Below are 18,873 nucleotides of genomic sequence, written 5' to 3'. Positions count from 1 at the left end.
ATATTAATAAATAAATAAATGAGTAAAAATCACTGAAGTGCAGTGAGTGATGATGTGAGAAACCTTCATTATGATATATTCATGTGTGTATTGTAGTAGCTATCATAGTGTGACTATTGTTCATCCTGTGATAGTATTATGCCTTCACTTTGCAGCAACTTTAGAATTGTGAACTACTACATTAGTCTTAATGTAATTCGGGATATCAATATGTTTGATTAACATAATCAAAATCAGCTTTAAAAATGTATAGTACTAGTACTACTTCCAGAGCGTTTGTTTAATGCTCATTTATGAACCTAATTTTTCTAAATTACGATTAAAGTACCTTTTTAAGCAGGTGAAAATCTGCCATATCTTAGCAGTTCTAGTTCTTGCTTATATAAGCTTAGCTAAACTTTAATGAATAATCACAAAAATTAGACCTACTAAAAGAAAGTCAATCTAAACATCCAATTTGCAGGCATTAAAGAAAAAAAAAGCACTTATTGAGACAAGAAACACAGAAATGGATAATCCCAATGACCACATGGAAGTTACCATTATAATGGAGGCTTTCCAAGCAGTTAAGTGAACAGTGTTTTTCCTCCTAGAAATTTGGGTTTTCCTACTGCAAAACAGCCAGAGAACATGCATAATTAACAAACAAACACCACATTTGCAAAACAGATTAGTGTATTGAGAGTAGCCACACAAAGTGGATCAGGATAATGGAGTGGCCTTACAAAGGAGCAGGGCCACTCCACTAAACTGAGTCCTGAAAATTCAAGAATGTGTCACAAATTTCAATCAAACTTTATTCATAATTACTATTTACAGTATATACACGAGCACAAATATACATACAATTACATACACACATTATATGCATGATGCTAATAATCATCATTATCATAATGTACACAGAGTATTGATACATCATCAATTTTCTGATATGTACCCTCAAAGGGTGTATAGAATACTGTGACGGTACTACCCGATTAAATTTACAATATTACTAATCATCTATCAACAATTTTCCACCAGATAAGTATATCATGAAAGCACTCCAATATTATCATATCTTATCAAAGATAGTGCCATGTGGCCTCATTTCAGGAATGTAAGTTGTACAGAAACAGGGAGGATATGAAAGATCCAATGTTAAAAACCAGATATATGTAGACACTTTGAAAGTTTCTAAATTTGACTAGAGAGCTATGAGAACACCATACTCGTAATCTGAGTTGCCTTACCTTGCACTACTTAAAAGACATGGGTGCTGCACAGGTGTCCATATGTTCATCTTTTATTAGCACATTTGATAAAGATTTCAATGGCCTAGCTGTTTCAAACTGGTTGGTCTTTTCAGAGATTAGACAGAAACCTTAAGAGAGCAAAAACTCTCATTCAATACAAAAGCAATCCTATATCAGAGAGTTGTATTTTTCATAAGTGAATTCAGTCAATGCACAATAGTAACCAAGAATTCACTTATGAAAACATATGAAAGTTGGGTACATCGTGTAAAAAGTGAAGCTGAGTTTAGTTATCATACACAAATGAGCTGCAATGTCAGCAGTATATGCAAATTGGCCATGGCGTATAAGCAGGCATTTTTGGACTGGTGTTCCATTTTGCATCTGGAGTGAGAACAAGACATTTTGTGACAGCAAACTTCTTGGACATGGCTGCAAGACATCATTTAACTGATGAATTCATGTGGTGAGCAATTATGGAACCTTCACAGGCTGTGGAACCAATCCAACAGTCATACACAGCATCCCAGAGATACAGTGAAGGCCACCAGCTATATTCCCAGTAGATGACCAATATTATATCTACAATCTGACCTCACATCGGCTATAGGAACATTAACATCTGATTCCACTATGTGCAGAAGGCTTCCTGAAGATGGGCTGTATGCTAACAACAGATCCTTTGTGTGTCCTAATCCTCATGCCACAAGAGACAATGTTTGAAATGGGCCAGGCTTCATATCAAGTGACCAATATCAGAAGGGGGTTGAGAGCAGCATTAACTACCTAGAGTATCCCAAACATGCTTGATAGGATTAAAGTCAGGAGCACATACGATAATCTTTCCTTGAAGATATTGGTCCATGAGGTTTGCTTGATGAGGATGAGCATTATCATCTTGTAGAATAAATGTCTCCCCTATCACCCTGGGTCCTGGTCCCCTATATTCATCCATATAGGATGAATATAAGGTTTCAGGACCTCCTCTGTATAAGTTGCAGCATTCATGATTCCGTTAGGAAGCATCTACAGGTTCGTGCATCCAACTAATGAGATGCTTCTCCAAACTACCACATTATTTCCTTTATAAGTATCCCTTCATGGGTATTAGAGGGATGATGATATGCCAATTGATCTCATCAAGCAAACTAAGACCAATGGAGGTCAGTATTGTTTACAGACAAGTCTCAATTTGCTGTAGAAAGTGATACTAGCTCTGATCTGGAGAGAATAGGGCATATCATCATCCCTCTAATACCCATGAAGGGATACTTATAGTGGAAATAGTGTGGCAGGTTGGAGAAGCATCTCATTAGTTGGATGCACGAACCTGTATGTGCTTCCTAACGGAATCATGAATGCTGCAACTTATACAGAGGAGGTCCTGAAACCTTATATTCATCCTATATGGATGAATATAGGGGACCAGGACCCAGGGTGATAGGGGAGACATTTATTCTACAAGATGATAATGCTCATCCTCATCAAGCAAACCTCATGGACCAATATCTTCAAGAAAAGATTATCGTATGTGCTCCTGACCTTAATCCTATCAAGCATGTTTGGGATACTCCAGGTAGCCTTGATGCTGCTCTCAACTCCCTTCCGAAAACCTTGAGGGACTTAGGAGAGCTTTGCAGAAGCAATAGTTATTATTATCAACTAAGCTACTGGACACCATTATAAACAATATCAAACATCATCGTGAGTGATAATGCTGTGAGGAGTGACCACATTTCTTATTGAAACACTTTGACAATTCCCTTTTGATGCCTTGTTTTTGACCATTGCCTTCATGTACTCATTTGTTACGAAATTAAACTATTCGTTTACAGTTTTTGTGGATGTTTCTTTCACATCTCATATCATACTGCTTTTCACCTGTTATTGTGATTTTTCTCTTTGTTCATTAATTTATGGAAACCAGTGTATGTATTAATTTTTCATAAGACTGCCAATTTTCATGCTGAAATGATCAACTATTTATACTGCCATTTCATAGTTCAAGAAAATAAGCCATAAGCAACTCACTAAAGAAATTATAAAGATACAATGGCATACATAAACTTCATCATGTGTTTGGTTACATGTTGACAGATGTCTAACTATACATTCATTCATCCAATTCTTAAAATACTGAACATGCACATAGCAAAAAACGTTTGCTGAAAACTGTTCACTACTGGTATACTGATAAGAATATGTCTTCCAATGATATAAATAAGGATTATAATTTGCATAAATCTGGTATCTGGTTTGACCCTGAAGATAAACATTCATTAATATTATTTCTGATGAAAGCTTTATTATTTGAGTTATAACAATATGGTCTATCTTCTGCAAATGAGTCAGTAGCTTTCTCTCTAGTCATATATGCATGATGATTGATGTATCTTTATCCTCAAAACTTCATAAATAATGCTGGGAATCCTCTGTTCTTCTACTTACTTTCTTCCATCTGTGTATATATATATATATATAAATGATCCCTCACACTTCACTGGAAATCCAAAATACAGATTCACTGATGACAACACATTGCACTCCTCATTTCATTTGAAGAATGAATCATCTTGAATTCTTGAATCATGATGAACCAATCTTCACTGGTTAGTCACTAGAAGTTTTAAAGGAACATGCACAGTAGACACTATTATGTATTAAACAACAGTTAGCAGGTTAATGAAATTCTAGAGATTAAATAAAAATGCACATTGATTAAAACTGATTTTTTAAGATGCTTTCAAGCAGCCTGTTTCACATGGCAAAATAAATTGTATAAAGCAAACTGAGGGAACAGCCATGATATTCCTATTTCACTAGCTTTGGTAACTACTGTATAGAATATCTGGAAAGTCAACTCTTCAGTATCATTTTTCCTCAACCTCGTATCTGGCTTTGCTTCACAGATATCTTCATAGTTTGGCCAGAATTGGAGACAAAATTATTACAATTTCTGGATAAATTCAATTTCATGTACTCTGGTATTAAGTTCACTATTGATAAAATAACAGCCTTCCTCCTTTCCTGGATACTTTATTAACCTGCACATCTACAAGGCAATATCAAATTTTATGTTTACCAAAAACGTTTTATTAACAGCATATACATCCATCATCCATTATAATAGAAGAAAGGTATTAACAAAACTTATACACCAAGCTCATTCAAATGTGTTCTCCTGATTCACTTCTGTTAGAAGAATTAATTATAAAAATTACCATGATTGTGCAAGTGGACATAACAATGCCACTATCCAGAAAATAATCAACAAACATCATCCCTCAACATGAGAGCAATTAGATGTAAAAAAGAGTTCCTATACCATAAATTAAAAGACATCAGAACACACAGCATGGATTCTTCACAGATTTAACCTATGTACCTTCAAACTATTTCAGAAACTGTCCTCTTTCATACCATTCACCAAGGATAAATTACTACCTATATTCTTGTCTGGTGTTTCTCAAGTATACTATTATTATTCAACTTCATTATTTCAGAAAGATATCTGCTGAGAATCCAAGAACAACAGTACATCAAATTATTCAAATCTGATAAGTCTGGCCTTACATAATTACCATGCCACTTCCATTAGACACAAACTTCTCTAGAATTTAACCAACATTCCACATTCAAATAGATTTAAATTTAATCATCTGTTCTTTGAAACTTGTGAAATTACAACGATGTCTGAATCACAATCATTCTAAATGCACACTGAACTCAAAGTTTTTGGGTTTTTTTAATGAATATTTATATAACATTGTATATGAATTACAAAATATTAACCATTCTTTCCTCTTAACTCTAATAGCGTGTTCTGGTTCTCAGCTGTAACTCAAACATGGGTAAGCAAACACATGTAGCACGATTCAAACTGTTCAAGTGTTCCTTTCTACTCTCCTTGATGATGCCTTTGTAATGAAGAAAAAATATACAGAAGTTAATAAATTCTATCATTTTTTTATGTGCTAACTGTAATTTAATTCATAATAATTATTCGGTGGTGTTCTGATAACTCTGTACATTTCAGAGCTATGAAATTCAAACTTGACATTTCTTGCAAAACAGAATCCTTTTTCAAAGTTTATTTTGAATCTGCTCAAGTCACTTGTCATGATAAGATTTCTTATCAATATCAAATTTCAACCATATAACCCTAAAGGGGTGTACAGGATATTACAGTACTACATAAAAAATTTACAACAATACTAACTTCCTATCTACAATTTTCTTCCAAATCAGACTGTTACTTATCAACTCTCCAATATTATCAGATATTATATTTCTATCATCTAAGACACTTTGTACCGTATCAATCCAACAATATCTTGGACTTCCTCTGGGTCATTTTCCTGCCAATCTGGCAGAGAACACTTCTTTTGCTAATCTTTACTCGTCCATTCTGTTTAAGTGACCATACCACCTGAGATTAGCTCTACTAATGCATTCCTGGATGATGACAATGTCAAGTTCTTTCCTAACATCCTCGTTTTTAATATGACATTGCCATTAATGCAATCTGTTCACGTCTCTAAACTTTCTCAGCACGCTCATATCTGCAGTCTCTAGTCTATGGTCGTGTTTTACTTCTGCCCCAGGTCTCAGATCCATAAGTTAAAACTGGTTTGAATACTGTCTTGTATACAGCTAATTTAGTGTTCTGACTAATTTCTCTCTTATTCCATATGAATTTATTCAATTGACTTCCTACCATACCAGCTTTGTTGATTCTGTTGTCTATTTCCATATTTAATTTACCATCTTCACTAAAAATTGTGCCTAAGTAGCTCAAAGGTATTACTTGTTCCATGGGTTCTCTGTTCACAATGCGGTTGACATTTTCAATGATTCTGCCTATTTTCACTGTCATTGACTTTTTATTGCTGACCTTCATACCATATCTATTTCAACAACTATTCAATTTAGTCAGGGAATCTTGCAGCCTTGTAGCAGATTTATTTAGAAGTATAACATAGCTGTCATTGACTTTTTATTGCTGACCTTCATACCATATCTATTACAACAACTATTCAATTTAGTCAGGGAATCTTGCAGCCTTGTAGCAGATTTATTTAGAAGTATAACATCGTCCACATAAAGCAAAGAGCTGACAATAACATCTCCAATTTTGATATCATGTTTAATACTGCTTTCCTTTATAATGTGATCCATATAGATAATGAATAACAGACGGGACAATGTACATCCATCTGGGGAAACTGGACAATGAGACTTATTTGTGCCTATGATCCCACAGAAGGTTCTACTAAGGTAGAAGTGGAGGTGTTTTTTGAGGCTTAAGAAAAAGCAACTGACACAATGAAAAATTGGTCCTTGTTGGGGATCTAAATAGCAGAGTAGGAAATGATTGTGAGACATACAAAAATATTTTGGGAAAATTTGGAGAAAAGAGCAAAGCTAATAGTAATGGCAAATATCTATTGGATTTCTGCTCAGGACATGAATTGGTTATTACTAACACAATGTTCCAACATACAAATGTGCACAAATTCATATGGAGAGAAGAGGCTAGGAATAAGAAAAGTCTCATTGACTATGTTATTGTTGATAGTGATGTTTTCTCCCTGGTGCAGGACACCAGAGTGTACAGAGGATTTGAAATTGGAAGTGATCACTATTTAGTCTTGAGCAGGATAAATTGAATTTAATATTGAAAAGAATAACATGTAAGAAAGTTTTAAAGCGAATAAAAGTTGAGCAGCTCTCAGATGTGAACTGTAGACTATAATACACAAAGATTATTGAAGAAAAAATGAAAGAGTTTGAGAACTGGAATCAAACCTTGGAGATTCAGTGGCAAACTCTGAAGAAAACATTGATTGATTCTGCGAGAGAGGCATGCGGTGAGGTTGTCTGTAAGGATAAAAAAAAATCAGAACTTCCTGGAGGACACAGGAAGTTAAAGAGGCAGTGAAGGAAAAGAAGAAAGCATATCAAAAGTTCCTGGCAAATAAGTCAGCTTGTGCTCTTAGAGAATATAGAAACAAATGCAAAAATGCTAAACACTGTGTAAAACTAGCTAAACAAAAGTCATGGGAGGACTTCGGCAAGAATATAGAAAATAAATATCAAGAAGGTGGCAAAATATTCTGGAGGTTGTTAAAGAAGCTTAAGAATGGAGGAAAGAATGCTGAAAAAGGAATTAGAGATGATAAAGGTGACATGAAAACGGAAGAAAAAGACATCGTTGAAGTATGGAGTAATTACTTTGAAAAACTGCTAAATGAAACAAGCAGTGATGACAGCACAATGGTAAAAAACATTGACCAGGCATGCAGTCAGGAATACATATCCATACTTGAAGTAGAAAAAGCCATCAAAGGCTTCAAATGTGGAAAGGCAGCAGGAGTAGATGATATTCGACCAGAAATGCTGAAGTATGGTGGTATAAGAGTCTTACAGTGGCTGCACTGCATAGTTCAGAAAGTCTGGACAGAGGGACGAATTCCCGATGAATGGAGTAGAGCTCTCATAGTACCCATATATAAAAAGGGAAATAAAACTGCATGTGAGAATTACAGAGGTATTTCCCTACTGAGTGTTCCTGGCAAGATCTATGCAAGTATACTTGAGAAACGGTTGAGAAGAATTGTGGAAGAAAAGCTTGGTGAAAAACAAGCTGGATTCAGGCCAAATAGAGGCTGTCAGGATCAGATCTTCACTTTACGACAAATAGTCGAGAAAGCATGGGAATATAACAAAGATCTGTATTTAAGTTTTGTCGATTTGGAAAAGGCATATGACAAGGTGCCAAGAGAGAAGCTATTCAATACGCTGCAGTTATATGGTGTCAATGGAGCATTATATCAAGCAATACTCAGTCTTTATTTGAGTTGTAAGTCAGCAGTTAGAATTGAAGGAAGTACAGGAAGATGGTTTAATGTTAAATCTGGTGTGAGACAAGGATGTACATTATCCCCTCTGTTATTCATTATCTATATGGATCACATTATGAAGGAAAGTGGTATTAAACATGATATCAAAATTGGAGATGTTAATGTCAGCTCTTTGCTTTTTGCAGATGATGTTATACTTATCAATAAATCCACTACGAGTCTGCAAGATTCCTTGACTAAATTGAATAACTGTTGTAATAGATATGGTATGAAGGTCAGCAATAAAAAGACAAAGACAATGAAAATAGGCAGAATCATCGAAAATGTCAACTGTGTTGTGAATGGAGAACTTGTGGAACAAGTAAAACGTTTCAGCTATTTAGGCACGATTTTTACTGAAGATGGTAAATTAAATATAGAAATAGACAACAGAATCAGCAAAGCTGGTATGGTGGGAAGTCAATTGAATAAATTCATATAGAATAAGAGAGAAATTAGTCGAAACACTAAATTATCTGTATATAAGACGGTGTTCAAACCAGTTTTAACTTATATATCTGAGAGCTGGGTCAGAAGTAAAACACTTGACCAAAGACTAGAGACCACAGATATGAGAGTCCTGAGAAAGATTATAGGCGTGAACAGATGGCATCAATGGCAATATCATATTAAAAACGAGGATATGAGGAAAGAACTTGACATTGCCAGCATCCAGGAATGTGTTAGCAGAGCTAATCTCAGGTGGTATGGTCACTTAAACAGAATGGGCAAGGAAAGATTAGCAAAACAAGTGTTCTCTGCCAGGTTGGCAGCAAAACGACCCATAGGAAGACCAAGATATAGGTGGATTGATACGGCACAAAGTGCTTTAGACGATAGAAATATAAGATCTGATAATGTTGGAGTCTTGACAAGTAACAGACTGATTTGGAGGAAAGTTGTAGATAGGAAATTAATAATGATGTAATTTTTTTCATGCAGTACTATCATATCCTGTACCCCTTGAGGGTACATGGCAGGAATTTGATGATGATGATGATGACGACAATGTACATCCTTGTCTGACAGTAGATTTAACATTAAACCATCTTCCTGTAGTTCCTTCAATTCTAACTGCTGACTTACAACTCAAATAAAGACTAAGTATTGCTTGATTTAATGCACCATTGACACCACATAACTGTAGCGTTTTGAATAGCTTCTCTCTTGGCACCTTGTCATATGCCTTTTCCAGATCGACAAAACTTAAGTATAGATGTTATATTCCCATGCTTTCTCAACTATTTGTCGTAAAGTGAAGATCTGATCCTGATGCTATTTGGCCTGAATCCAGCTTGTTCTTCACCAGGCTTTTCTTCCACAATTCTTCTCAACCGTTACTCAAGTATACTTGCATAAATCTTACCAGGAACACTCAGTAGAGAAATACCTCTTTAATTCTCACATTCAGTTTTATTTCCCTTTTTTATATATAGGTACTATGAGAGCTCTACTCCAATCATTGGGAATTCGTCCCTCTTTCCATGCCTTCAGTACTATGCAGTGCAGCCACTGTAAGACTTTTATACCACCATACTTCAGCATTTTCAGTCAAATATCATCTACTCCTGCTGCCTTTCCAAATTTCCAGCCTTTAAATGGCTATTTTTACTTCAAGTATGGATATGTATTCCTGACCGTATGCCATGTTGAGTGTTTTTTACCACTATGCTGTCATCATTGCTTGTTTCATTTAGCAATTTTTTTTTAAGTAATTACTCCATACTTCAGGGATATCTTTTTCTCCCATTTTCATGTTCCTTTACCATCTCTAATTCCTTTTACAGCATTCTTTCCTCCATTTCTAAGCTTTTTCAACATCCTCCAGAATATTTTGCCACCTTCTTGATATTTATTTTCTTTGTTCTTGCCAAAGTCCTCCCATGACTTTTGTTTAGCTAATTTTACAGAGTGTTTAGCTTTCTTACATTTGTCTCGGTATTCGCTAAGAGCACAAGCTGACTTATTTGACAGGAACTTTTGATATGCTTTATTTTTTTCCTTCACTGCCTCTAACTTCCTGTGTCCACCATGGAGTTCTGATTTTTCTATCAATGCAGACAACTTCACCACATGCCTCTCTGGCTGAATCAATCAGTGTTTTCTTCAAGGCTTGCCACTGAATCTGCAAGGTTTGGTTGCTGTTCTCAAACTCTTTCATTTTTTCTTCAATAATCTTTGTGTATTATAGTCTACAGTTCACATCTGAGAGCTCCTCAACTTTTATTCGATTTAAAACTTTCTTACATGTTATTCTTTTGAATATTATATTCAATTTTATCCTGCTCAAGACTTAATAGTGATCACTTCCAATTTCAAATCCTCTGTACACTCTGATGTTCTGCACCAGGGAGAAAACATCACTATCAACAATAACATAGTCAATGAGACTTTTCTTATTCCTTGCCTCTTGTCTCCATGTGAATTTGTGCACATTTTTATGTTGGAACATTGTGTTAGTAATAACCAGTCCATGTCCTGAGCAGAAATCCAACAGGTATTTGCCATTATTATTAGCTTTGATCTTTTCTCCATATTTTCCCAACATATTTTTGTATTTCTGACAATCATTTTCTACTCTGCTATTTAGATCCCCAAGAAGGACCAACTTTTCCTTTTTCATCGTGTCAGTTACTTTTTCTAAAGCCTCAAAAAGTTCTTCCACTTCTACCTTAGTAGAACCTTCTGTGGGACCATAGGCACAAATAAGTCTCATTGTCCAGTTCCCCATTCTCATATTTGCCGACATTACGCTACTTGAGACTGCTTGTCATTCAAGAAGATTAGCCTTGTATTTTTTGTTGAATACTATGGCTACTCATTCTTTTCCTTGATTTTCATTGCCTGAATATAACATTTTGTATTTATTGCTCAGAAAGATCTCACCAGTCTTTGTCTTTTTTGTTTCAGTCACCCCAACTGGTACTTATCTAATTCCTAAGCTGGCTCCATTTCTTGGCTATTCGGGCTTCTTATGTTGATAGTACCGATCTTTCACTCTGGTGATGTTGAGTTGGGATGTGTTTTCAGATTTGTTCCAGTAGGTGACTTTTCGCTGTTCACACTGGTTCCCTGGTGAAAACAAGGGGGGGGGGGGGCCTTGTTTAACCGGTAGGCGCACCAGCCGGCATGAAATTTTGTCATGTTGTACCATCATTTTGTATTTTGGTTTAACCAATAAGAATACAATTTGGTCAGCTAAATTCCAAATTGCCAGCCCATCCTCGTTTGTTCAGTGTCCAGGTAGATACCCAACAGGGTGTATCACGAGAAGGTGAGTGCTGGACATTAGGTCAGAAGCCCTGGTCAGTTCTCTGCATTCCTTTAAAGGCTATGTGGAGTTCTGCTCTAAGTTATAGAAGATTTCTCTTCTTATCATAAACATATTCTCCAATCTCTTATTGCATAAATCTATCCTATCCTTCTCATCTGTCTAGGAGAGGTTGAGTCCTCTCCTAAGGAGTGGTTACTAGCATATTAATGCAGCCGAATCACCACTCCTCTGCTGCATCCCTTAAGGGCAATATTAATGACTGTATCCGTGTGTGTTCACGGGGTGGTTTGCCTGCTTGTGAAATGAAAAACCCCAGATTAACTGGGTGGGAAAACCCTGCTGTCCACACCCAAGACTCGCTAACTTGGCTATGGCTGAGGAAGATCCTTAAGCTCCTCACATCATCGATGGGAATCGAACCTAGGACACTCTTCCAGCAGGCATATGGTTGTGAAGCGCATAGCCACTCGTCCAACCATGTGGACCATTGCATAAATATAAAACAAATATTTAATATGCATTTAAATATATTAAAAATAATAATAATAAATCCTCTAAAACTTTTATTCACAAAAGGAAGTAGCTCTTTTAACCCTAAAGGAGCCTTCCTTCAAGCCTACACTAATAGTGAGCCCAAGCTATTAATAAATCAAAGCTTTTCAGGAAAAACATATGGCAGATAACTGCTATCATCTCAAGGCCCTAAACATTAACACTCGTATTATTCTTTATAATGATGCGAGGTCTATGGCCAATTCTTTGCGATATGTGGTTAAAAACTTGTGTTCCCAGCTGAAAAAAAAACCTTACTTGTCAATTCCAAAGAGGGACCAACTTCATAACCAACTGAAGAAATCGTCTGAAAAAGTTACTCTAATCAGTAACTAGAATCGAACTTATGACAGTCTATCTTCAGGCAGCCTCACACTATGGATGCAAATACCTTTTAAACAGAGTTATGCAGGAACCTGAAATCTGAAAATCAAATCTGAAAACACACCCCAACTCAACATCACCAGAGTTAAAAATCAGTACTATCAACATAAGTAGCCTGAATGGCAAAGAAATGGAGCTGGCTGAGGAAGTAGATAAGTACCAGATCGCATAATTGGAGTGATTGGAACAAAAAACACAAAAACTGGTGAGATCTTTCTGAGCAATAAATACAAAATGTTATATTCAGGCAATGACAATCAAGGAAAAGGAGTAGCTATAGTATTCAACACTAAATACGAGGCTAATCTTCTTGAATGGCAGGCAGTCTCAATTAGAGTGATGTGGGCAAATTCGAGAATGGAGAACTGAACAATGAGACTTATTTGTGCCTATGGTCCCACAGAAGGTTCTAACTAAGGTAGAAGTGGGGGAATTTTTTCATGCTTTAGAGAAAGCAACTGACACAATGAAAAAGGAAAAGTTGGTCCTTGTTGGGGATCTAAATAGCAGAGTAGGAAATGATTGTCAGATATACAAAAATATTTTGGGAAAATTTGGAGAAAATAGCAAAGCTAATAATAATGGCAAATACCTGTTGGATTTCTGCTCAGGACATGGACTGGTTATTACTAACACCATGTTCCAAAATAAAAATGTGCACAAATTCATATGGAGAGAAGAGGCAAGGAATAAGAAAAATCTCATTGACTATGTTATTGTTGATAGTGATGTTTTCTCCCTGGTGCAGGACACCAGAGTGTACAGAGGATTTAAAATTGGAAGTGATCACTATTTAGTCTTGAGCAGGATAAAATTGAATTTCATATTGAAAAGAATAACATGTAAGAAAGTTTTAAAACGAATAAAAGTTGAGCAGCTCTCAGATGTGAACTGTAGACTAAAATACACAAAAATTATTGAAAAAAAAAATGAAAGAGTTCGAGAACAGTAATCAAACCTTGGAGATTCAGTGGCAAACCTTGAAAAAAAAAAAAACACTGATTGATTCAGCCAGAGAGGCATGTGGTGAGGTTGTCTGCAAGGATAGAAAAATCAGAACTCCATGGTGGACACAGGAAGTTAAAGAGGCAGCGAAGAAATAGAAGAAAGCATATCAAAAGTTCCTGGCAAATAAGTCAGCTTGTGCTCTTAGAGAATACAGAGACAAATGTAAGAAAGCTAAACACTCTGTAAAATTAGCTAAACAAAAGTCATGGGAGGACTTTGGTGAGAACATAGAAAATAAATATCAAGTAAGTTATTCTGGAGGTTGTTGAAGAAGCTCAGAAATGGAGGAAAGAGTGTTGTAAAAGGAGTTAGAGATGATAAAGGTGACATGAAAATGGGAGAAAAAGATATTCCTGAAGTAGGGAGTAATAACTTTGAAAAATTGCTAAATGAAACAAGCAGTGATAGCAGAGTGGTAAAAAACACTCAACAGGCATACAGTCAGGAATACATATCCGCACTTGAAGTAGAAAAAGTTTATTAATGCCTGAAATGTGGAAAGGCAGAAGGAGTAGATGATATTCGGCAAGAAATGCTGAAGTATGGTGGTATAAATGTCTTACAGTGGCTGAACTGCATAGGACAGAAAGCCTGGACAGAGGGACGAATTCCCAATGATCAGCCTAGAGCTCTCATAGTACCCATATATAAAAAGGGAAATAAAACTGAATGTGAGAATTACAGAGGCATTTCATTACTGAGTGTTCCTGGTAAGCTATCTGCAAGTATACTTGAGAAGTGGCTGAGAAGAATTGTGGAAGAAAAGCTTGGTGAAGAATAAGCTGGACTTAGGCCAAATAGAGGCTGTCAGGACCAGATCTTCACTTTACAACAAATAGTTGAGAAAGCATGGGAATATAACAAAGATCTATACTTAAGTTTTGTCGATCTGGAAAAGGCATATGACAAGGTGCCAAGAGAGAAGCTATTCAATACGCTACAGTTATATGGTGTCAATGGAGCATGATATCAAGCAATACTTAGTCTTTATTTGAGTTGTAAGTCAGCAGTTAGAATTGAAGGAACTACAGGAAGATGGTTTAATGTTAAATCTACTGTCAGACAAGGATGTACATTGTCCCGTCTGTTATTCATTATCTATATGGATCACATTATGAAGTGGTATTAAACATGATATCAAAATTGGAGATGTTAATGTTAGCTCTTTGCTTTATGCAGACGATGTTATACTTCTAAATAAATCTGCTACAAGTTTGCAAGATACCCTGATTAAATTGAATAACTGTTGTAATAGATATGGTATGAAGGTCAGCAATAAAAAGACAAAAACAATGAAAATAGGCAGAATCGTTGAAAAAATCAACTGCGTTTTGAACTGAGAACCTGTGGAAAGAGTAAAACATTTCAGCTACTTAGGCACGATTTTTAGTGAAGATGGTAAATTAAATATGGAAATAGATAGATAACAGAATCAACAAAGCTGGTATGGTAGAAAGTCAATTGAATAAATTTGTATATAATAAAAGAGAAATTAGTCGGAACACTAAATTAGCTGTATACAAGATAGTGTTCAAACCAGTCTTAACTTATGGATCTGAGAGCTGGGTCAGAAGTAAAACACTTGATCAAAGACTAGAGACCGCAGATATGAGGGTCCTGAGAAAGATTAGAGGCATGAACATTTCAATGTCAAGTTCTTTCATGAACTTGACATTGAAATTCAGAAGGCACGAACAATGTCAAGTTCTTTCCTAATATCCTCGTTAAAAACGAGGATATTAGGAAAGAACTTGACATTGTCAGCATCCAGGAATGCATTTGCAGAGCTAATCTCACGTGGCATGGTCACTTAAATAGAATGGGCGAGGAAAGATTAGCAAAACAAGTCTTCTCTGCAAGGTTGGCAGGAAAACAATCCAGAGGAAGACCAAGTATAGGTGGATTGATACTGGACGAAGTGCCTTAGACAATAGAAATATAAGATCTGATAATGTTGGAGTTCTTGGCAAGTAACAGACTGATTTAGAGGAAAATTGTAGATAGGAAGTTAGTAATGATGTAAATCTTTCTTGTAGTACTATCATATCCTGTACACCCCCTTGAGGGTACATGGCAGGAATTTGATGATGATGCAGGAACCTCCAAATATATTTAAATTAAACAAATTTAAGTATTTATATTTAAATATGTTAAAAGCAACAGAAATATTCAAACTCAAATGTAGCAGGTTAAATTTGTGTGATAACAAGTTTCTTTTTCTCCTTGAATGTCTGCACTCATCCACAGTAGTAATGTACTAATGAATAACCTGGCTGTGTAAGAGATCACTATAAAAAATTACTACAGGAAATACTCATTGCTTTTTCATTTACTCCATTTGTAACTGTATACAAAATCGATGTTATTCTTATCGCATTAAATTTGAATATCAAAATTTGAAACAACAGAAAAAATATCAATTATCAAAATAAGTTAAAACTCTTATAAAAAGCATTAATCAGGTTTAAACTTACTGTATGGAATTCAGTGTAATTAGGGAATAGGCAAAGAAAACAGGGTTGTACATGATGTCCGAACCACGAAGATTAAACAACCCTAAATTGAATTGAAGAAAACAGAATACTGTACATTTTATTATTAGGCTATTCAATATCCCTCCTCCCTACATGGAGATATAGTTTAATTTTTAAACATGAATAAAATTCTTATTTATAACAAGTTGAATATATAATTTGAGTAGCATACTTTGTGTTTTTAATTTATGTAGCAGCATGTAAAATGAACAAAAATATATACTATGGAATAACATGAAAAAGAGGCAAATCACCCCCCACCCCTCAACTTCCCCAAATTATACAAACTGATTTTTGTACAATTCTTATCAAAGAATGGCAATTATCAGAAAGTGCTAATATCATTCATTCATTTATTAAATTGTTAATTAATAAGTTAACAGTATTTAAATGCTGCCTCCCACAGAGTGATACACAAGAAGTGTAATGCAATTTTTATTGTTAAAAAAAATTAATTACATAATTTAGTATTCAATATACTTCAGCATATTTTATATTAGTAAAATATGACAGAATCTTCTTCTATATAGCAATAAACACATATGATGTATGCATGTGTTTTTATTCATTTTAAAAAAATACACTGTTATGGGATGATTGTAAAGTAAGAATAACACTTATATAGAGTTAATATAAAGTGGAACAATGAAAAAACGTGAAATAATTATGGAAGGGAAACTTACACAATTAAGAAAAATGTTTTTGAATGTTTTGCTTACAAGTGTTCAATTAAATTCTAGCACTGTTGAGCAATCTGCAGACATTGTAAAAGAAAGATTTTTATTCCCCACGTGGTATATATATTTAAAAAAAAAAAAATGCATTTAAGTAAATTAGTATGAATGATTCTTTTTTTCATTTCATCACAGTTGGTTAGAATCAATAAATAATGAAAATTCAGTAGGAACCACTACCACCACTTCTACAATGACCAAAACCATGCAGTTTTTCATAGAAAAAGTTCAGTCATCTCATAGTAAGCAATGCGGGAGGAACTGCATTGCATTTCAGGTCATGGTAGGAATGCAATGGTCAAGTATTCTTTGGATGAAGTATTATCTGGAACATGTTCAGCTGCAATAATCCTAATTTATTTATTTTTTTATTTACTTTTTTTTTTTTTTGTAAGAAGGAAAGAGCCAGTAGATGTCAGGGCCCATCTTCCACTGTGCCGATTACCTATTTCCAATAAACAAAAGGTCTTCATTAGAGGGTAAAAAAATGTTACCAATAAAATTATCATCATATTTCTACTCAGTCATAACATTACGACAGGTGTGAATCACCACTTTTTATTCCAGAGTTTGATTTCTAGCTAAATGCTGGAAGCTGCAACACTTCATTGTCATTTGGTTTCAATCTTCTAAAAATTCACAGTAGCACCTACAAATGTACTGCTAACTATTTTAGGACATTCAGGAATTCCTGATGAACTCTGTGCATAGGCTGTTCAATTACTGAAAGATACCCAGAACATAAGCTCTTTCTTTTTTAAGTAGTTATACTACCTGCTTTAGATAGAAGAGCTATATGGTAGTTCTGTGAAGGAGGGAAGATGTGCTTTTAACTTACTAGACTTCTAGCTATAGTTATGTTTGTTTATGGTTTAAGCCAACATATAGCATAAAACTTGGTCAAATAAGTTCCAACTTCCAGATCATCCTTGTTGGTTTGGTATCCAGCAGATACCAAATGACAGAATATACCACATGAAGGTGAGGACTGAGCATTAAGTCAGAAGTCTCAGTTGATTCTTCAGCATTCCTTCAAGGTTATGTAGAGGTCTTATACCAGTTATTTAGCTTTGACAGTTAAGCAACTCTTAAGATATATATCAGGCAGGTGGAAAAAAAATATTATGCAGACTACTGAAAAAGCTTATAAATTGAGAAAAGAATACAGTAAAAGGAATAAAAGATGACATAGGTGAGAAAGAAACTGAAACTACATATATGCTAGATACCTGAAGCAATTACTTTGAAAGCCTAATAAATGAAAAATATGTAAATGAAGGACTGTGATGTCAGTAATTGGGACATTCCCAAAAAGGACAGTTGTCAAATAACTGACAAATCTGCACTGTCGAAAATAATGTCCTGAAAGAAAAAAACAACAGCTTGCCTTTTTTAAATACACTAATCACAAGTCTGACCAATGGTACTCTTTCTTTCTCTATTTACAGAAAACCAACCCATACAGGTAAATACATGCATACACTTTCCCACCATCCATTCTCCTTCTCAACAATATGGGTCATCAAAACCCTTGTCAAAGAGCATCCAATCTCTGTTCCATCTAAGCTTCCCTTAGCAGAACTCGCCTTTATTCGCCAAACCTTCCTGGTTACAATGTTGAAACTACAAATTATCTGTCCCTTCCACCTCCTCACATCCCTCTCAACATAAACACTACAGTAATGCCATTACCATTCAATACATCAAGGGAACTTCAGAAAAAATAGTCAGAACTATAAAGAAATATAGTCTCTTCAAACCTCATTTGAAGGTAGCTTCTGTTCTCTGCTCTCCTAAGGATACACTTCCTCTCCTTTCTATTCCAGATGTTCAGAAGGTTTCCATAATCAACAGCAAACTTAAAAAAAAAAAAAAACAGGCTAAGAGTAATAAATATGGTTGTATTAAACTTCCCAAAATTTGGGAAACTTTAATTCTTAGGCCTCCTGCCCAACATCTGGCAACAGCACCCATACAGGGTGCCAATCACCACAGGACTTCAGTCTTAATTTTTTCTAATCTATTTTCTTCCACTTTTTGTTTCATGTTTGTTTTAGTGTGTGGTGTTATTACAAGTTTAACATTGTATTTCTGAAGATGTCTCTGTGGCTGACTGAGAAAAATACTGAAACAATTAAACAAGTTTAATTATTTCTCTGTGTTGTAAATTATTCCTTTAAAGTGTAACATGAATGTAAACGAACACCTAAGCCTAAGTACTCGTTTACTACATCTGTCATAAATTTG

General features: G+C 35.1%; 1 protein-coding gene across 3 annotated transcripts in view; it reads right to left on the bottom strand.

Annotated features, from left to right (window-relative positions):
* LOC150102909 (xaa-Pro aminopeptidase 1-like) overlaps positions 1-18,873 on the bottom strand; it is a 416,385-nt gene that overhangs the window by 268,187 nt on the left and 129,325 nt on the right. For all 3 annotated transcript variants that reach the window (XM_090398386.1, XM_090398385.1, XM_090398387.1), the window contains one exon: positions 15,833-15,914. In XM_090398386.1, coding sequence (XP_090254512.1) covers positions 15,833-15,914 — 82 coding nt within the window. The remainder of the gene's footprint in view (positions 1-15,832; positions 15,915-18,873) is intronic.

This window comes from Typopeltis vanoorti, chromosome 9 (assembly GCF_054136105.1).
Source record: "Typopeltis vanoorti isolate ZY-2024b chromosome 9, IOZ_Tvanoo_1.0, whole genome shotgun sequence".
NCBI lineage: Eukaryota > Metazoa > Arthropoda > Arachnida > Uropygi > Thelyphonidae > Typopeltis > Typopeltis vanoorti.
The sequence above is the reverse complement of the archived record's forward strand: the minus strand, read 5'-3'. Positions and strand labels throughout refer to the sequence as shown.